The sequence below is a fragment of the Hibiscus syriacus genome, unplaced genomic scaffold (genome assembly GCF_006381635.1).
Source record: "Hibiscus syriacus cultivar Baekdansim isolate YM2019G1 unplaced genomic scaffold, ASM638163v2 tig00116997_pilon, whole genome shotgun sequence".
Lineage (NCBI taxonomy): Eukaryota > Viridiplantae > Streptophyta > Magnoliopsida > Malvales > Malvaceae > Hibiscus > Hibiscus syriacus.
In genome coordinates this window covers 6254295-6275258 of record NW_024063513.1, presented here as the reverse complement: position 1 = coordinate 6275258, position 20964 = coordinate 6254295, and the positions used below count along the sequence as shown (strand labels likewise).

Here is a 20964-nt window from a genome sequence, read left to right as displayed (position 1 = left end):
AGCTGGGCCAGGCCAACAGATCTGGATCTGGCTAGGGTGACTCATCAATCTTTCCAACCAAGCTCTCAATGAGAATATATCATGCTATTATAAGATCGTTGTGTGTTCCAACAAAACCAAAAATGCATGGCCCATAATTGAAAGTCTGTAAAATATAGACATAGCTACTAGTGTAAGAAAAACTACAAAAACTGGCAAAAGCTGAAATTAGTTGGATGACATCATTAGTATTTGTGAAAATTGGATGCACGAATACCTAACATGGTTAAGGCGAATCTTTAATGCCTGGGCAGTACTGAAAACAAACGCTACCCGGTAGGCGTTTTGATTTGTGAGAGTATCTTTATGATAATAATTCCAGCTGCTGCACAAAAATACATTACACAGCAAGCGTCGCTTCCAGAAACATGTTCATGTCCTTTCTCCATAAGAGTTCTCAAGGACTGCAACCCCAGGACCATATATCAATCGGCAACGTTCACTAAATGAGCTGATCATTCGGGATACTACTTCCATAAAGAACATGGATGCAACCTGTTTCACACAACCAAGATTAGGATGATTCAAGCTACACCTCAAACAAATTTTCATTTTAAACCCCCAAAAAATGTAAGCAAAAGGTTCTCATTTTCTAAAGCAGCATACAAAATGCCTTCATTCAAAAAAGTAAGGCAATAAAATGCTTTAAAAAGACATTTTCGCTGACATTATGGATAGCGGTTACATGAAAAAGAACAAAAGGATATAAGGATCAATTGATGAACAAAAACATAAAAGCAAAGAACCAGGCACACATTTCATTAAATGATAAACGGCAGAGCAATTGTTACATGCATACAAGGAGAGGGAAAGTAAGGTATTGGTAAAGAATCTAAAGATCTACAAACTCCCTATGTTCTTAGGGTCATTACCTTCCGGTAGAGTGGTGACTGGAACTTAAAGTCCACAAGAAAGTAAAGGTTGCAAGTTCCTGGAACTGTTCCGGGATTGAATTCCCAAATGTTTATCAAATGATCGAAAATGCTACTTTCTGACGCAGTTGACTGCAAGGACATGATATAGGGTCAGATCATCAGTAAGAGTTAAGGTTAAAAATTAAATCCATGGACAAAATAAAAATTATCTATGCAGAGGCAAGCCAATCAATATCCTTTTAGCAATTCACAAGTAGAATGTAGTAGCCCACAGATGGCATAGACAGACAGAGAAAAGTTTTTTTTTTGTTTATCCAGCCAAGAGTAACCTCAAGAGTAAACCCTGGTTAAATATAATCAACATTGAGAAGCATAGTCATTACAATCATAAGGAGCAAAAGAGATAACATACATTCTCCAAGAAACAAATAAAAACTCGCTATAAGATTAAGCGAAATGGTAAATGTCGCTGCCCCAAATATTCAGGCAAACTTTCAAGTTTGAGTTTGTTTTGACCTGAAATAAGATGATTACTTTCTGATTGAGGCTACGTGACACTGGGTTCTAATTCAATATTTTGGAAGAAGGGAGAGAGACAAAAACATGTGCTGCTCTCCAATTGCTTCATTCCCGTTTTAGTTAATTTTACGTTTAAAACACGAAATACTACATCTCAATCATGTCCAGCTCAACCTGATTCAATTTGATAAATTGATATCTGAGTCCCCCTAAATGCATTTTATAGAATTCACATAAGTTGCCCGAAAGCATGCTCAGACAGTTAAGTCAATGGTTTATAGTTCTCACATCCTTGGTTAGCAACAAATCTACGTTTACAACTACTCTGTTTCCTAAATATTAGGACAACGAAGGATTTAGCAATATGCAAGTAGCATATCCAGGAAATAGCCCGTTAATATAAATGTTCTCACTCATCAGTTTCATGAAATGGCAAAGCATTCAAAAAGGCCTACAGTTAAACAGCTAATTGATATTCAACTTCATTCCCGAAGCAACTGCCAGATAAAAGGTCCTACATTTAGCATAATGCAATAATTCCAAGCATCAAATATGCGGATATCTTAATAGTTAATACAATAAACATAGCTAAGTAGATATAAGCAGCTTACATAAAAAATATTAAAGCCAAACTAAGGAAAAGCAGCTGTTTGAAATAAAAGGGTAAAATTCCCTGCTATTACCTTTACGAACTTGGGTCTGCTTAGTTCTACATGAGAAACATAACTCTCGACAAGAAAGTTGAAACCAATCTCTAATTCAGCATCAAACGATCCATCTGGATACCGTTTAATTATGTCAGACCGACGACACCAAGGAACAAATTCATGATACAAATCAACAGCTGCTACCACATCAAATAATTGTTCCGGCGAATACCTAATAATCAATAAAAACATCTTAATCCAATAAGAAATCTTGTACTGATGCCAATTTGACAGCTTAAATCCTTTCCTCATGACGACCTTTTCCTCGTCAACTTTTGATAAAACGCCGCCTTCTTCGCCGTCTCCACATCCTAAAAATTGTCTCCTTTGGAAAATGTAATGATTAAAAAATTGTTTAATGGAACAATAGAAGCCTCCTTGCGTGAACAGAGTGACGAGTGGACCGACGGCGGTCAAATGCTAGTAACCCATCGGATTTGATCGATGTTCCCAGACCGCTCACCGTTCTTGGCGCGCCTAACAAACTGGTCCCATTTCTACGGGATATTCCCGACCCGACAGCCTTCGAGGTCCAAAAAAACGGCGGCTTTGCAAATTTAATGAATTAGACACGAAATGATTGGGGAGAATGAATGATGAAAACTAATATCAAGAAGGTTAGACAAATTCTTTTTTTTCTAAAACAAAAAATTGGAAAATCGAAAACCCTAGGTTGACAGGGAAAGAGGGACAGAAAAGAGACGTCCTTCAAAAGAACGAGGACGAGTTAACAAGAGAAATTTGTTTGGGGACAATGGTGCGAGGTTCCTGGGTATTCCTTCTGTTTCAACTTCCAATTTAAAGGTTGGGTCGTTCGGTGATAAATTTCTATATTATTATTGTTATTATTATTGATTTCTCCTTTATTTGTTTGGATAAACAATCTCAGCAGTCTCTTTTTTTGATCTAATTGATTTTAGTTACTGATTTTTTTAATTAAATACATTTAATCTCTAACGCTATTAGGGTCAAGTTCAGATCTTTAACCGTTAATTTTAGTTAAATCATTAATAAAATTTTGAGTTTGCAATTACAAAAAAAATCATGTGTCTTCAAACGTTGACTATTTTCTTCTTTTTCTTCTTCTTTCCCCACAACCCATTCTCACCAACACCCTCCTTCCATCCATTCTCATCAACACTCTTACCGTTAAAAAAATCCCACAACCATTCTCATTAACACCCTTACCCTTAAAAAACTACGTCCTTTCTTTTTCTTCTTCTTCTTCTCCTCCTCCTCCTCCAAAATCATCACAATGGATTGTTCGAGGTTTCAGAGTTCCAGTATTGTAAGCTTTGATAGCTCAATGAAAGAAATGGGAATAAAAACAGGCTGTAATGGAGCTGTGACCACTAAAATTTCACCTCTTTCATTTCTTTTTCCATCTCTTCTTTCTCCTGGCAGCAATGCCACCAGTACCGGGCATCGCCAAATTTTTTTAGCCATCTAGTTTATCGCCATAGGCCAGCAATCATGAGCTCAATCATTCAAAGCTTCCGAAAAAACACGTCACTCCCGGTCACGCAAATCGAATCCAAAGATAACGTCCCAGCAGCCTCCAATGCCCGAGGACAGCTACGAAGGGGCTCTTCGCTCTATACATCAAATTACAACCCACCTCTTCAATGGAGAAATCCTGGACATTCCGCATATCAAAATCTTTGTCTTCCATGGGAGAATACGTCGGTAGCTCGTTAGAAAATGTTGGGACTGTGGTTGTTTTGGATCCTTTCCAAAAAAAACACATGTTCGCTAATGACATGACGATGAACGAAAAAAAAACCAGGATCCTTGGGTGCCATAACAAAGGAAGCTGGAGGCATATCTTTTACAAAGTGAGATCAGAAAACTCGTGGGATCTGATCATAAAGTTGGGCTCCCACAAACTTGCAAGTACAATCCTCATGATTACTCCGAGATTTTCAATGATGGAAACAGTTATACCTATGGTTGAATCTTGGGAAATTTGAATTCCAACACCTTCGAATAAAGTTTCATTGCTTCGGATCGGACAAAAGAGGCTGTAGAAGCTTTCCCACAGAGCTTGGTCGGCGGCTACAAATTGTCGCGCTGCGTTTTTGCTTTACCTTCATAGATAAAGTATGTGTTTCTGGTTTTCTGATTTTCAAGTACTCTTCTATGGCAGCATTCCAATTGATTATCTGTGCAAATATAGAAAGATTATCATCTAGTGAACAAAGGAGGCTAACAGAATAACTTATAATAAAAACTTGGTGCCACCTTTCGGCATGTTATCCGAGGATCATCAGAACAAAATGGAGGATAGCCGACGAGCATCTCATACATGATTGCACCCAGAGACCACCAATCACACTCCATTTCATAACCCTTCTTTATTAGAACTTCAGGAGCCATGTAATCAAGAGTCCCGACTGTGTAATAAGCCTGCAAAAGCCAGAAATTAGCTGTTACTGAATGAAAGTAACGTATCTGATTAATGTACGTAAAATCAGAAAAATAGAAAGACATTCAAATTAAGGATTGTATGCAAGTAACTGCAGATAGATAAAGATAATACCAGTGCACGGCGATTCCGTTTCCACTGTTGTAGTTGTTCTTTTGGCATCAACCAAGGGGCTCTTCCAGAGTCTGACTGGATTGCAGCTTCATTGGCAGATTCCGTGGAAGTTAAATTTTCATCTTCAACAGAATTGATGAATACTTTTCATCTAGGGGTTTACATAAGCCAAAATCTGAAAGCTTCAAATGCCCATTCCTATCTAGTATCAGGTTATCTGGTTTAATGTCCCTACAAAACATCATAGGGCATAAATACATGAAAGAGACTATTCCAGTTTAAAGTATTTTAAGCATCTAATTATCCCCACGTTTTTCCTCCAGCACAAGAACAACGTATAAAAAACCTTGGGGCTATAGCCAAGGTAATCGTTTCTCATCGATTAAAATGCACATACGTTCAGGAAAATCGAAGTCCTGCTACTGAGCCACCCACATCGAAACACTCCACTTAGTAATAATTTTACAAACATGTTAACAAAATGCAATACCTATGGATATAGTTGTGTTGGTGAATTGAATGAATAGCCAAAATGCTCTCTGCTACATAGAAACGTGCAACATCTTCGGGAAGAATATCTTCTCTCATCAATAGTGTAATGATTAGGGTTGTAAATGATACGAGACAGATCACGAGCTACTCGAGATCGACTCAGTCAAAGCTTGATCAACACTCGAATCGAATGAACTCGACTCGAATTTTTACCAAGCTAAAACGAGCTACTTAATACTCGACTCGAAAAGCTCGCGAGCTACTCGAAAAAACGTTATATTATAATTTTAGATTTTTTAAAATTACATTATTAAAAATGCATTATTGATAATTATAAATTTTTTTAAAAAATATTTTTAAATGTAATATAAAATTTTTGTAGGTTCAAATTCGAGTTTGAGTTCGAGCTTGAATCGAGCTCAAAATCGAGCTCGAGTCTCGAGCTTCAATTGAGCTCTTAAATTTTTTTTGAGTTCGAGTCGAGTTTCAATATTATATTTCAAGTTCGAGCTGAGCTTGATAATTTTTAGCTCGTGAGTTTTCGAGTCGAACCTAATTTTAAACTTTTCGAGTTTAAGTCGAGCTCGAATCGGCTCGTTTACAGCCCTAACTCATGATGTCACCTCCAGGCAAATACTCCATAATAAGGTACAAGAAATCAGAATCTTGAAAATAATAGAACATCTTTACAATGCACCGGCTATCAACCTCGGCAAGTAAATTTCTATCGGATCGAACATGTTCAACCTTGAAGAAAAAGAAGAAGAAAGTAAAGATAACAATTTAAACTTGATCTTTGGGTTTGTGTCACATTCCCAATAAAATGCACGAGTTTATTCCAGAAAGAGCCCGACTTCCTAAATCAAATGAGATTAAGATTTTTCTAAATCTTAATGTTGGCTTCTGTTTTCTCTTGTGGGATAATCATAAAACAGTTTATGCATTCGTTTTCAAGTGCTCGTGGTATTTTCATCTGTAAATGCCATGTTGTTTTCACAATGGTTTTACTGTTTTTTCTTCATACTGTTTGTAAAGTGGAGCTCAGATAACATTTGAACTTAAACGCAATTAACATGTGGATGCAAGTTGTAGAAAAGCAAAAACCGAAAATATTGTAGTTTCTGCTGAATGGATTGTCATCCTTAATTAACGCCCACACTGTACTCTCATTGTTTTTCTCCCTATCAAAATCTTTCTGTTTTAGGTTAATGTTGTCATTATTAACGCACACACGAGTTTGTTTGCCTTATCTTTGAATCTATCAAATACAATATGGATCTTCCGCTGGCGGCACACAACTCAGGAAACAAAGCTAATACTTTTTTTTTTTTTACTTTTAGAAACAAAATTATGATTATTGTCCGCCATAGCAACTAATATTTCACATCAAACTTCATTTTCTACTTTATTAAATAGTATAATACTTCAATCATTTTTTATATTAGTTTTGATTTAAAGCATTTTTAAAAATAATAGTTTTTTTACTTTATTAAATAAAATCTTAACCAATTCTTTGTATCTTCATGAAATTCAAGGCTTTATCACATGTATGAAAAAGGCAGCCAAATCTGTACTGATAAAAGAAATGTTGGTTAGGTGGAGTGATGAAATATATTGCAGGTCTAATATGTAACAAGCATTCTGGATAATGATAGTAATAATAAAGTATATTATATTTTTTAAAATTCAAATTTTAAAAACAAATGATCAGACAGGCCAGTGAAAAATCGATAAACATCACGTTTAGACCAAAGTACCCCTAATTCAAAGCCTGCTAATTGAACTTCATTAGCATTTATCCATTGTCGGCGCTATCCAAAACCATAAAAAAAAAAAAGCAACGTGGACGGTTCATGTCGTCCCATTTTTCAATTTCTTACTGGCCAGATATCGACGTCACAATCCTCCTACTCCTTTCCTATTGGTCCACGTCTCCCAAATCAGCCGGCCTGCAATAATTATTTAAAGTTTAAAAAGAAAAGAGGTAAAAGGGACACCTGGCGCTTCTGCGAAAGCCATTGGTCTCGAAACGGAAGACGGAACTAAACGCTGTCCGAAGACGCAGCCAGAAGCACAAAAATATTAAACCAACAAAATAGAAAGTGAAAATACATAAAAAAATATATATATATAAAAAAATCTCTCTTTCCCTGCTTGTTTACCTCTGTAGCCCATTCTTCTCTTTGCTGTGATCAACTTTTTTAATTTTTTTTTTGTAGGTTTTCATTTGTTTAAAAATTGTTTTTTTTAAATATTCTTTTTGTTTTGACTTTTTTGTTCTCCCTTCAATTATCTGGCCTGTTAAATTGTTTGCCTACGAGAAAAAGCTTATGTTTTCCTTCGCTCAGATTTTCAAATTTCTGATTATTGAAAACTTGTATTTTCTTGAGCACATTGAAACGTTAGGTGTTGCTAACTCTTAAAAGAGCAAAACAGAAAAGAGTTGATTTTTACATTCCATTTTTCTTTTCTCCTATGTTTATGTTTTTTATTGTTTTTCTTTGTTGAAAAACTCTTGTATAGATCTTGAATTTAGGGTTTTTTTTCCTTTGCAAATGTGAACTTCACAATTATAGAGAAATATATAAACTTCAAATTTGTGGGATTTTATCAGTTTTGCTTGCATGGAAGTTGTAGCAAAGGACTATCTGCACATTATAATTTTGACACTGTCTTATACGTATTTTAATGGGGACTAACATGAACTTCAAGAACTTTGGAAGTAACCACCGGCTGTCGGGTGACGGCGGGGAGAATAAACCGCTGGGGAATAACCCGTTAGCTAGACAGTCATCAATCTATTCTCTAACCTTCGATGAGTTTCAAAGCACTATGGGTGGAATAGGAAAAGATTTCGGGTCGATGAACATGGATGAGCTGTTGAGGAACATTTGAAGTGCTGAAGACACTCAAACAATGGCTTCTTCTGGTGGCGCCCTAGAGGGAAATGGAGGGTTACAAAGGCAAGGGTCCTTGACTTTACCAAGAACACTTAGCCAGAAAACTGTTGACCAAGTCTGGAAAGATATTTCAAGGGAGTATTCCTTTGGGAAAGACGGTATTGGAACCGGAGGCACTAATAATATGCCACAAAGGCAGCAGACCTTAGGAGAGATTACTTTGGAGGAGTTTTTGGTGAGGGCTGGTGTGGTAAGAGAAGATACTCAATTGGCCGGGAAGGTTAACAATGGAGGATTCTTTGGTTTGAATAATACCAGTTTTGAAATCGGGTTTCAACAAGGTCCAAATTTGATAGGGAATAGGATTCCTGAAGGTGGTAATCATATTGGTATCCAGGCTTCCAATTTGCCTTCCAACGTTAAGGGTGTTAGATCGAACCAGCACCAGTTGGCTCAGCAACAACAACAACCAATTTTTCCTAAGCAAACTGGTGTGGGATATGGAGCACAGTTGCCTTTACAAAGCGGTGGTCAGTTGGGGAGTCCCGGAATTCATGGGATTGGGAATCAGCCTCAGGGAATAAGTAACGGCCTGATGGGGTTGGTCGGTTTAGGAGGGCCACTGGCAGTTGCAACTGGATCGCCTGCGAACCAGGTTTCATCGGACGGGATTGGAAAGAACAGTGAAGATACCTCCTCAGTTTCCCCAGTTCCTTATGTGTTTAATGGGAACTTTAGGGGTAGGAAATACAGTGGGGTGGAAAAGGTTGCAGAGAGGAGACAAAGGAGAAAAATAAAGAACAGAGAATCAGCTGCCAGGTCACGAGCTCGCAAGCAGGTGAATGAACCAACTTTTGATTTACTCAAATTTGTTTAATCTTCCTTCTTCATACCTTTTACTTCATCATTCTGTTTAAGTTTGTTATAACATTATCAATTAAAACAGTTCTGTTCTATCCCATGGTAACTTCTAACCAGTAAATTTATGGTTGGTTTGGTCCCAAATATGGGTTGGATCTTTCTTATTTGGCTTATCCACTAGGCTTATACAATGGAATTGGAAGCAGTAGTGGCAAACCTAAAAGAGGAAAACCAAGAATTGAGGAAGAAGCTCGTATGTTCTGCATCTTCTTCATTTGTACATCATATTACTTATCGTTGGCTTATGGCAAACAGATGCTTACAGTCTCATTGTCTGTACTTTTGGTTGCTGCAGGCAGAACTCATGGAAATGCAGAAAAAGGAGGTAAAGAGAAGTTGTCTCTGTTTTCCTCCTGGAACATCATTATATTCTTACACTATGTACTCACTAGTTGACTACTTTGTTTACAAGCATTCTTAAGTGCACAATCCAATCAAATTAGAACAAAATTGGAAAGAAATTTCAGCTGGCATGAGCTGTGAAGTATAACCTTTATTTATATTAGAATGTTCAATATTCTAAATCAAGTTTCAATTGGTTGTTTGCCGCAGGTCATTGAGACGATGAAAACGCCACAAGGAGCTAAGAAACGATGCTTGCCTAGAACTCAGACTGGTCCATGGTGAAAGTGGAAGGGTGGTTTAAATCATGCGTGGTAGGTGGTTTTGTACATGGTTAGATAGGTGTTAATGACAGTTGTTTGCTCTTTGAGATTTGGAGAAATGGATTAGCGCGATGTAGGATAAGAATCTTCTAATATTTGTAATTTGCTTCTGTTTTTCTTATGAAGATAATGGCTCATTAAGTTGCACCATATATGTAAATTTCCGAGCGTCTCAAGAGTTTGCCCATCATCACCATTAATTGAACTATTTGTTGTGTTTCTTTTACCATGGACACATTCAGACAATGCGATTCTCAAGTAAAATGATATTTTGAATGTTTTTAGTCAGAAGATAGCGCAATGCTTATGCACTTTTACCCACTCAACCATCGGTCTCTCGGTAAACATAACCAACAAAATGCATTGTTAAGCCGTTGATTGGCTCAACGAAGAGGGATACATACCACGAAATTAAAAGGAAAACGCAAATCAGCATACAGCTTAGGTAACATTCCCGTTCAATTTTTTGTTGTCTACGGAAACCAATGAAAACAGCAGGAGCCTCTGCTCCCAAGGCCGTCACCCGATATCAATGCAACTACTGAATCAATACCTGTACTCCTTGCCTCTTCATTTCCTTTTTTAGTTTATCAATATAGGGAATCAGATCTACGGCAACCTTTAGTTATCTTTATGAGTAGAATCACTGTTATAGTTACAGAAAATGTACGTTCTGGTTCCCTTTATGGTCAAAGATTCACCTCCACCTTTTCTTTCTCTGGCAGTGCAGCAAAAGAATATCAGAAACTTCATTCTTAGAAAGGGTAGCCAGTAGAGCATTCCATGTCCTTCCAGGATATCATTTTCGGACGATCTCTCCCCCTGAATTATCTGGCAAGAAGTCTACCTCTAACAGGTTTACACAATCCAACATCAATCACAGAACTAGTCTTCCTCTTCTCAGAAGATGGACTCCCTACGTCCATGTAATAGTCAAACAACATAGCAAGACAGTGTACTTGATGTGATATAGTTTTCATCATCTGGAGGTACCATCTTTAACATATGAAGATTTACCTACACCATGCAACCAGAGTAAGAATTTGTTTGAACATGATTGGGAAAGATAGTAGTAACAGTAGGCTCTTCAGATATGCAATTTAAAGAAGTTTAGAGAATACTAAGAAATTGGTGGAACTCGACCATCAAGCTCACCACTTCTACCACTAGAACAAAAGGGCTAAAAATACTCTACATTTATTGAACTTTTTTTCACTTCCCATTATTCTATGCTTCATGTAATGTCATACCATGTATATCCCTGGAGAAAATACAACAAATCACCATCCATAATTGTGAGATTGCTAATTCAGAAATACTACTTCCTTACCTCGGCTTCCACAGCACGGACTTCATTGTGACATCCGTAATGTCATTCTCAGAAGATTTTTGTCCAGGAGAGGCGTAAAGATTCACTGTAAGCCGAGGAGGCCCAAGAGGGTACTCCGTACTGATCTTAATCTGCAACTGTTCGATTTGGCGTCAGGTTTCCATCTTTAATGAACATAATAAAAAGAAAAGAAAAATAAATTATCGATACCTTGGCTTCTCGTGTCATATTCTGCCCACTTCTGTCCGTTTTCCTTGTTAAAAGAAGAATAAATTCCTTTTACCATAGTCAACCCATGATTTTTCAACTATTTCATAGCATTGAGTAGAAGAGTTTTCAGTCTGTCTCTAGAGTCTCGTCCAGTTCACTATCCGTTTCTAGCATTAAGACAGAATCCTCATGTTTTTTGAAACTCGGTAATATTCCCTTACCATCTGGGGACAAAATGCTCTACGAAATCAAAGCCAACTGCTTGGAATGTTTAAGACTAGATTCCTTTAGGGGAGTAAGTTCAGCATCAATTGAGGAAGATGGGACTGAAAGCAAAGATGGAAGCTCCCCATCTTCCCTAAAACCCTCCAGCTCTCCCTTTGTGATACCAGATCTTCCATCCATGTCACCCACCGGTTCTTGAACTGGTTCTGTATCACTAATAGGTTGAGATGATGAATCCTCATTGACTTTGGATCCTACAAATGACCAACTATGCAAACTGCACAAGGAAATATGCAAGGCCCATGGAACACTTTTACAATTCAGAGCAGGCCATTTAAGCTTCATAAGTGAATCAAGCTGTTCCTGTAATTCAATGAAAGAAATCCAGATTTTCAACAAAAAGCTTACCATACTGAAGACAGAACAAGCTAAGAGCAATTCAACAGGGAAAAAAAACAAATATATTCCAACACAGAAGTTGCAGAGAGAATTTTTTACTAAAAACAAAAAATAGGAATATCGTAAACACCCAGTGGAATTCACTCCTATTTGATTTCTTATCTCCAGGAATACTTCTTTCAACAAGGACCATTGTCGGTTCTTCATCATCTCTTCGAGTTCATCATCTATAATGTCTATAATGAACCTTCTGCCACCCACCCCTTTAATATCAAATCCTTCAAGGCCCAGCTATGAAGCCTTGACTTCACCTCTTCAATGCTACAATCAGTTGTCATTGTGTCAACCACTCTTTTTTTAAGTTTTTACAGCAATTCGTCCTCCACGAAGCTTTGTACTCTCTTAATGTATTGTTCTCTCTGACTACTATTTTCTCTTGAATCTTTCTCATCCTTCCTCAATTCCCCAGATCCCTTCAACTCGACTGGTGTCTTCTTAGGCTCCTCCAACGCCTAGTTAACCTTGCTCTAGTTTGAATGATTTTCCCATTGAACCTTGCCAAGCCAACATTAATTCTATTTCTATATCCGTACAGTTAAAATCCGTTTAGTCTCTGAATGGCTCTATCTGCATCTCGTCTGTTTGTAAATCTAACAAAATCAAACTTTTTTTTTATCCAATTTGTTAGCAATAAAAGATTCACAATATCTCCTTGTCTTCCAAAAACTTGTCATAGATCACTCGGCTCACCTATTGACAACGTAGTCATAACCCAAAATTTGAGAACATACTTTAAAAAATAATCTTTTAACCCAAAAATAATTATTTTCTCATAACAAAATTTAACAAAAAAATAATCTAATTTTCTCCCTTATTATCTCAAGAATTCAATTATAATCAATTATTTCTAAAAAAAAATCACTAAATTTATGGTTTTTGATGGACAATTTTTTTAATGTCCATCTTAGTTTTAATTTTACTAAATTTTAATATTTTACAATTTTATTTTATTATAAAATATTTTAAAAATCTCATTTTAGAAAATAACACATAAACTACCTATCTTTTGAGACAGTCTAACTCCTATGAAATCTAGGTGGTATATGGAGTCTTGGTGTAAATTACTAACAAACAACGTCAACGTGGATGAAAATCTACGACGTCATTCTGCCTTTCCGACCATTTCACATGCAATCTTTTTTATGAAATATTAATAGATAGAATTTATTGTACAATCGCTTTTAAATCTAAATTAAATAATGTTAAATTGTTACTTTTTTTAAATGGCGGTCTCTTTGTGCTTTATATGCAAGTTTACGTATTGAGCAAAGATAGCAGTAAATTAAGTTGTATGAAGATGTTAGTGATCTCCACGAAAAAGGGGGGTGGGGGGAGCATTATTTAATGTTTAAGGAAAACAGAGATCCGAGAACGAATTTGCAATTACTAGACAATCCCGTTATTAAACAATTTAGCAATTTCCTGGAAACTATTAGCATTATTTCTGCCATGAGAGGAAAGCAATTACGATATGAAAATGGTGGCTTTTGAGTTTATCCGAAGGTTGGTTCCAATAGAAAAACAGATGGTGGTCGTCGTGGATGGCTCATGGCTTGGTTTATCGAAATGTCAGATCATGAAAAGAAGACAAATATCATCTTAAGAGGCAAATCAAACTGGGGTCAATGCCTTGGGATACAACCAATGATGATGCAGAAGAAAAATATCAGTATCTGTGAAGTGCATCAGAAAAATAATTAAAATTGGGTAAAGTGCCATTCGATATAGTCCAACCAGTCAAACAGACCTAACCTGCACTAAACAGCAATAATAGCAACACCACTGGTACAAAGCCCTGCCCTCTAACTTCTTACCATGGAACCCACAAACATGGTTGCTTTCACCTCACAGTATATCCATATATATATAACTAACCAAGTATAAACTGCGAATGATATTTTCTATACTTAATACAAAGATAAGTGTTTAAATTATATTTAAAATTATTTTTTGGTGTTCAAATAATTTTTGTTATAAATAGGTGTTTAATGTTTTTTTATTACATTTTTAGGTATTTACCGTTAAAAAAATTTAAGTGACACTAATTGCATTCATATTTTTTATTTTTTTTTAAAAAATAAAATATTTAAAAAAAAATTAAACGTAACACGTGTCACTTAACGATTTTTTTTAATGGTATGCACCTAAAAGTACAACAGAAAAACATTAGGTTATTTTTAACAAAAAATTATTTAGGCACCAAAAAATCAATTTTAAGTATAGATTACACAAATGTTTTTATATTAATCTTATTTTCTAAGATAAAATTGTAGATGATATGGGGTCAAATTCTACTTATATTTTACTATTTATTTTTTAAGTCATAAACCCACAATTATACTGGCAAGATTAATGTAAATTCACTCTTAAGAATTAGGCTTCTAATCTTATTTGAAGTGTCATTTAAATAATTTATGGGTAGGTCTTATTTATTTTATTCAAAAGAAAAAATTTAAGGTAAATTATATTATTGACCATCTAACTATTTAGTCTTTTTATTTTTACCATCAACCTTTCAATTTTATCAATTAGACCACTTAACTATTTAATTGTATTCAATCAAGTCACTAGCCATTAGTATTTGAGGAGATGTTAAAGTGACAGTTAATAAATTGGTATAATTATATATTTAGTTCTTAATATTTATACATTCTATTAATTTATTCCTATTTTTAATATAATTTAATAAATTTAATCCTCTAATTATATTGCGATACATGTCACAACATAATTGGACGATGTTTTCTTAGTTTTAATTATTTTATTTTATTTTTTACTCAAACAAATACTGACACGTGTCACCATCGGATTGGATAGAAAATTAGTAGAAGAAAAAATATTAAACGGGTGAGAACGGTAAGACTGAAACAAAGGTCTCTTGGAATACATATCAACACTTAAGTCACTGAGGTAAACCCACGACATGGTGTTGGAATGCATCATTTAAACTATAACATATTTTAACAAATGGCAGGAAAAAAAATAGTATAGAATTTACCAAAACTGATTGAAATGTTGCTGCAGATTTTCATTTGTAAAATTGATGTAAAACTGATGAAAGAAAACATACAAAACCTTGTTAGTTACAATAGTAAATATTCAATTTAATTGCATGTAAAGGAAAATGTCTTATCCTATTAAACTTAAAGCTCTCGAACCCATAAATATCAAGAACTCCAATCAATTGCTTGAAGCTTTCGAAATCCTGTCCTTGAAGCTTTTGGAAAAGCAAAAACTGTTAGGAATAACAACTCAAGGTGAGTGTATGTTTGCTTTGGGATCCGAAAAGTCACCACCTTCTTCAAACATGATAGCTTACTCTGCTCCTCGCTTGTAATATCAAAGGCCAGTTCATGTTTCAGCCATTGGAGCTGGTTGGACTATTTTAATACAAAAATTCTTCTCCAATTAATTGTTTGATTTATCATTTCTTTGAATTAGTCTGAGTTTTTCTAAGTTTTCCTGCCTCTTGGTGCTATGCAGTCGTTTTGATAAATTTGTTGAGCTTCAATTTGACAAGAATGGGAGGATTTCTGGGACGGCTGTTCGTACATATTTACTGGAACGGTCTCGAGTTTGCCAAATTTCAAGTCCCGAAAGAAATTACCGCTGCTTTTACCTTCTTTGTGCAGCACCGCCAGAGGCAATAAGACCTTGCTTTTAGACTTATATATGCTGATAATAATAAGCAATGAGAGATAATGTTCTCTTGACAATTTCAGGTTAAAGAAAAGTTTAAGCTGGGCGACCCTAGATCTTTCCATTACCTTAATCAATCGGACTGCTATGCATTGGATGGAGTAGATGGTGCAAAGGAGTTCATTACAACTATAAGGGCCATGGATGTAGTTGGAACCAGCGACGACGAGCAGGCCAGTCATTTATTCTGCTAGTTTCAGAAAACAGGGCACTTTGTAGTTGCATTCATAGTTTCACGATGAATGATTCTTTCGTGAGGCAATTTTTCGTGTTGTGGCTGCCATTTTACATCTTGGGAATGTTGAGTTTGCTAAAGGAGCTGAGGCTGACCCTTCTGTTATCAAAATCTAGGTTCCATCTTAATGGTTACCCCTGAAGAGATTATTTTCTTCTTCTTCTTCTTTTTAAAAAAAAAGGATTTTATGTCATTTTGTTAAAATATGTTATATTTTAAATCAGGCGTTTCAATATCAATGGGCTTATCTCAGTGGTTTAAGTGCTTTTGTATATTCCAAGAGAATCTTGTTCAAGTATCACCGTCCTCACCCTAAGTCTTCTTCTTTTGTTAATTTCTATCCAATCAAATGATTACACGTGTTTTTGTTTATTTCTATCCAATCAGATGATTACAAGTGTCATCATCTAATTAGTAGGAAAAATAAAATAATTAAATTTAAGAAAACAACATCCAATTATGTTGTAAAACGATTAAAAGATTAAATTTATTAAATTAAATTATAATTAGGATCAAATTGATAGAATGTATAATTATGTGAATTTTATTAACTGTCACGTCAGTATCTCCGTCAAATACTAACGGCTAGTGGTTTAATTGAATACAATTAAATAATTAGGTGGTATGATTGACAAAATTGAAAGACTGGAGATAAAAATAAAAGGACTAAATAATTAAATGGTCAAAGTATAGTTTACCCAACAAATTATTGTTATAGATAACATTATAATAAAAGAAAAGAAAGCTACACATGACGCTAATATAAAAAGTATATATTTAAACATATTGTAAAGAATATAATATGATATTTGATTAGCATGAACCAACTTACCTCAGTGGTTAATTGTTATTGTTCTTAAAGGTCAATGTTCGATCACGAACCAATGTAATAAGATGATTGAATGGTTTAGAATATTTAAAATATATATTATTTTATAATCACTTTAATTTAATAAAAAATTATGATATATAGTTAAAAGAACAAGTCATTTTGATCAAAATAAAGGTGAGATAAGATCAAAGACAACAAATTATATAATTAAATTTGAATATAATTTGATAAAGTGCATAATTATATATCGTGTTTGATCAACCGTTATTATAATTTATAATTTTTATTAAATTAGTTAAACATTATTTTTAATAACTCAAATTAAAAATTTATCTATACATATAAGTCTAATAACAAAGCTTTATAGTTTTGGCTTGTATAACAAATAAGTACTTAAGATGTTTCATCTTTTTCTTTTAAATATTTAATGTATATTTTGATCAAAACAAATATCTAAAGTTATATTTTTGGTAAAAATAGAAACTTAAAGTATTCAATTTTCATCTAAGTATCAAAAGTATTCTTTAATTAATGTTACATGTCAACTTGTTTAGAACTTAGATGAAAAAGATTAAATAGTTTAGATACCTAATTTGACATAAAATATTTTAAGTGACCAAAAAGATAACTTTAGATACTTAATTTGACAATAAAAACACTTTAAATATTCAAATAAAAAGATAATATATTTTACGTACTTATTTGTGATATAATCCTATAGTTTATATATATACAGGGGTGTGGCTGAGCCCACGCATAGTGCACGACGACGCAGGGCCCCTATTTACAACTGTAATGATAGGCAACTGACTATTGAATCCGACAATGACTGATGCCGGCTGGTAACCATTGTTCTTCTAGAAATGAACCAGACCCTTGGGGAACTCGAAAACGTCAACCTTTTTAATAGATTTGGTGTAATACATTTGTATTAATACTGCTCATTAATAGTCAGTGGGGAACCACACCATTAATGATTAATATAGGCTACACAATAATACTGCTCAGTGTAATACAACTGTAATACAGAAAATACACATGTTTCCTTCTTATTCCACACACTTCGATTCTTCTTATTCACTTATCAATCCCCAAATTTCCTCCATAGGCATTAATATTCACCTTTCCAAATTCCTACACATTTTCCCAAATTCAATCTCTTTAATAATTTCAATTTTCCATCAATTACACCTTTTTTTATGCAAAAATAAATTTTGAGAAATTGAATATCTCATTTCCAGGAGAAATTAAAGAGATGGGTATTACTTCTTTTCAATTTAACGATTCAACCTTTTTTTATGCGAATAGTTGTACTTGTAATTGTAACTGATTAAATTTTGTACTTCTTAGTTCTTATTATTGTATATAAATTGCAGATTTGATTATGTTAATTTGAGGAGAGTTGCCGAGTTGGAGTAGATGATATGCCAAATTGAAAGTTGAACTCAGGACTCTGGTGCTATCTTATCTCACTCTGATTTGTTTTTGCTTTGTGTTGATTTTGTTCAATATGATTCGAAAATATCAATCTGGATATGAAAAGCGTTAAAAAACTAAACGAGTAGAACAATTAATTCAATCTCAAAAATGTGATTTGGATAAGTTTTTTTAAAGGATACCTAAGTAGAGGAAAATGATGTTAATTCTTAGGAATTAAATGGAACTAATGTTGATGGTGAGAATGTTGAACAATAGGAAATTGTGGATGGTGTTGTTAATAAGGAGAATGCCAATATTTCTCATAATTATGAACAAAATGTGGACCATAATTTTGATCATACTAACCGCAATGTTGAACAAAATGAATCTGTTTATGTTGACATATATGATCCAAGAAAATGAGATTCTCTTGTATAAATTGATTGACATTTTGGCTGTAAATGGCCTCAAAAGAGACTTGAGCATTGTGAAAGGCCCCAAAGACAAATTTTCTCATAAATTTTCTTCAACCTTTTATACAAGATATTTGTCGAATGGTGAAACTTGTGATAGGGAATGGCTTGTTTATTCGAAAGAGCTCGACAAAGTGTTTTGTTTTTGTTGTAAGATTTTTTAAAAGGGTCATGGAAAGGTCATTTAGTAAATGAATGATATAGTGATTGGATGCATCTTAGTACATACTTAAAGAACATGAAACAAGTACTGACCATGTACCAAACGTGGAAACTTGGTGTGAACTTAGGCATAGGCTGCAACAAAATGAAACAATTGATAAAGTTGCTCAAGAACAATTCAAAAAAGAAAAAGAGTATTTGAAAAATGTAATTATTAGAATTATTGTTATTGTGAAGTATCTTGTAAAAAATAACTTAGCATTTCGGGGGAAAATGGAAGATTATATCAAAAGAGCAATGGAAATTTTTTGGGTTTGATAGAAATGTTGGTTGAGTTTGATCATGTAATGATCGAACATGTTTAACGTATTACTAGTGGTAAGATTCATCACCATTATATGAGTAATGACATTCAAAATGAGTTGATACTTTTGCTTTCCTCCAAGATTAGATCTATTATTATCAAAAGAATAAAAGAAGCTAGATATTTTTCTGTGATGTTGGATTGCACACTAGATGCTAGTCACCAGGAACAAATGACTCTAATTATAAGGTGTGTTGATGGCTCTTCTAATACTTTTAAAATTGAAGAATTTTTTATCGAGTTTTTACAAGTTAATGATGCAATTGGCCAAGGACTTTTTAAAGTGTTAGAAGATGTGCTTAAATCTCATGATTTTGATATAGATAATATCAGAGGTCAAGGATATGATAATGGGTCTAATATGAAAGGTAAATATCAAGGTGTGCAAAAAAGACTATTAGATTTGAATCCTAGAGCTTTTTATACTCCATGTGGTTGTCATAGTCTTAATTTGGTTTTGTGTGACATTGCAAACACTTCAAATAAAGCAAGGGACTTTTTTGGATTAGTTCAACGCATATATACTATATTTGCTAGTTCAACAAAGAGGCGGGATATTTTAAAACATTATGTGAAAGAGTATACTCCCAAATCACTGTCAGCCACACGTTGGGAAAGTCGAATTGATAATATCACAACAATAAGATTTCAAATTGTTGAATTAAGGGATTCCTTACTTGAAGTAGCTACTGTTGATATTGATTCTAAAACTCAGAGTGAAGCAAAATCTTTAGCCACTAATGAGTTTGGTAGTTTTGAGTTTTTACTACCTACAATCATTTGGTATGATATTTTATCTGTTGTGACCAATGTTAGCAAATATCTACAGTCAGAAGATATGGTGATTGATATTGCTATGTGTGAGATAAAAGGATTGATTTCATTTTTTCAGAAATTATAGAGATGTTGGATTTTCAAATGTCATGGACCTTGCAAAAAAAATTAGCCATTGAAATTGGAGTCAACCCTATCTTTCCTCAAAGGCGTATAATACGTAAAAAAACAATTTGATGAGGTTGATAGTAAGGAGACATCATTATCTCCAGAGGAATCATTTAGAATTTAATATTTTATCTACATTGTTGATCAAGCTATTTCATCATTGGAAAAGAGGTTTGAACAATATGAATTATATGAGAGTGTTTTTAGATTTTTGTTCACTTCTAAAAATTTGCAATCAATGGATGACATTAAACTCCAATCTTGTTGTAGTCACTTTGAAAATTCTCTTAGGAGAGGTGTGTTTTCTTATTGTCATGGAAATGATTTTTTTACTGAGTTAAAATTGCTTAAAGAGATGTTACCTAAGGAAAAGATGGAGCAATGGATATATTAAGGTTCTTGAAACACTTCAATTGCTTTCCAAATGTCACAATTGTATACATAATTTTATTGATTATACCTGTTATTGTTGTTTCTGCAGAGAGGAGTTTTTCAAAGTTAAAGTTGCTCAAGTCATACTTAAGGACAATTGAGAGTGATATTTTGGAAGACGTTGATATTGAAACTTTTATAGATGATTTTGTTTCAAAGAATGTAACACGAGTATCACATTTTAAGTGAATTTGTAAGTTGTATATTTTTATGGATATGATGTAATTGATGATTTGAAATTACTATTTAAGTGAAGTTTTTTAAGTTAATGAAATTAGTCATTTATTATTTTAGAAAAATAATTTCGAGATTTAAGGGCCCCTTTACAAGAATTTGCATAGGACCTCCAACAACCTAGCCACGACCTATATATATATATATATACCCCATGAAAGGTAACATGCAGGAGGAAGCTAAGCTTCGTTGAACCAAAAAAATAAAATAAAATGTAGGGTCTAGGCTGAAGCAAATGAAGAAAATCGTTAAAATTTATTATGTTGAGCATCGTGGAAACAAAGGAAATGG

The 20964-nt window shown here is 34.1% G+C and overlaps 2 protein-coding genes and 1 long non-coding RNA gene across 4 annotated transcripts; 1 reads left to right on the top strand and 2 right to left on the bottom strand.

The window, feature by feature from the left end:
• Positions 1-294: 294 nt before the first annotated feature.
• LOC120194359 (coenzyme Q-binding protein COQ10 homolog, mitochondrial-like) lies at positions 295-2930 on the bottom strand. Of its 2 annotated transcripts, XM_039196681.1 has the most exons (4): positions 2387-2901; positions 2117-2311; positions 912-1043; positions 313-534 (listed from the first exon to the last, which is right to left on the bottom strand). In XM_039196681.1, the coding sequence occupies exons 1-4, from the start codon at positions 2390-2392 to the stop codon at positions 412-414; spliced, it is 456 nt and encodes a 151-aa protein (XP_039052612.1). In that variant the 5' UTR covers positions 2393-2901; the 3' UTR covers positions 313-411. The 2 variants fall into 2 exon arrangements, with proteins under 2 accessions (XP_039052613.1, XP_039052612.1); XM_039196682.1 differs by lacking the exon at positions 912-1043 and having other exon boundaries at positions 295-534; positions 2117-2930.
• A 1359-nt stretch (positions 2931-4289) lies between these two features.
• LOC120194361 lies at positions 4290-5259 on the bottom strand. Its single transcript, XR_005522962.1, has 4 exons — positions 5170-5259; positions 4680-4910; positions 4382-4546; positions 4290-4302 (listed from the first exon to the last, which is right to left on the bottom strand). It is a non-coding gene; the product is annotated as an uncharacterized LOC120194361 (long non-coding RNA).
• A 2595-nt stretch (positions 5260-7854) lies between these two features.
• On the top strand, positions 7855-9826 carry LOC120194360 (ABSCISIC ACID-INSENSITIVE 5-like protein 5). The gene is made up of 4 exons (XM_039196683.1): positions 7855-8909; positions 9114-9185; positions 9288-9317; positions 9545-9826. Exons 1-4 carry the CDS (start codon positions 8088-8090, stop codon positions 9617-9619), a joined length of 999 nt encoding a protein of 332 aa, XP_039052614.1. The 5' UTR covers positions 7855-8087; the 3' UTR covers positions 9620-9826.
• The last annotated feature ends 11138 nt before the right edge of the window (positions 9827-20964 follow it).

Bases quoted from the DNA above. Each gene is read 5' to 3' on its own strand.
- LOC120194359 (XM_039196681.1), bottom strand. The intron at 1,044-2,116 runs GTAATAGCAGGG...ATGTCCTTGCAG, and splicing joins GCAGACCCAAGTTCGTAAAG to TCAACTGCGTCAGAAAGTAG. The intron at 535-911 runs GTAATGACCCTA...TGTGTGAAACAG, and splicing joins AGTCACCACTCTACCGGAAG to GTTGCATCCATGTTCTTTAT.
- LOC120194360 (XM_039196683.1), top strand. From the start codon at position 8,088: ATGGCTTCTTCTGGTGGCGCCCTAGAGGGAAATGGAGGGTTACAAAGG. The intron at 9,186-9,287 runs GTATGTTCTGCA...TGGTTGCTGCAG, and splicing joins AAGAATTGAGGAAGAAGCTC to GCAGAACTCATGGAAATGCA. The intron at 9,318-9,544 runs GTAAAGAGAAGT...TGTTTGCCGCAG, and splicing joins TGGAAATGCAGAAAAAGGAG to GTCATTGAGACGATGAAAAC.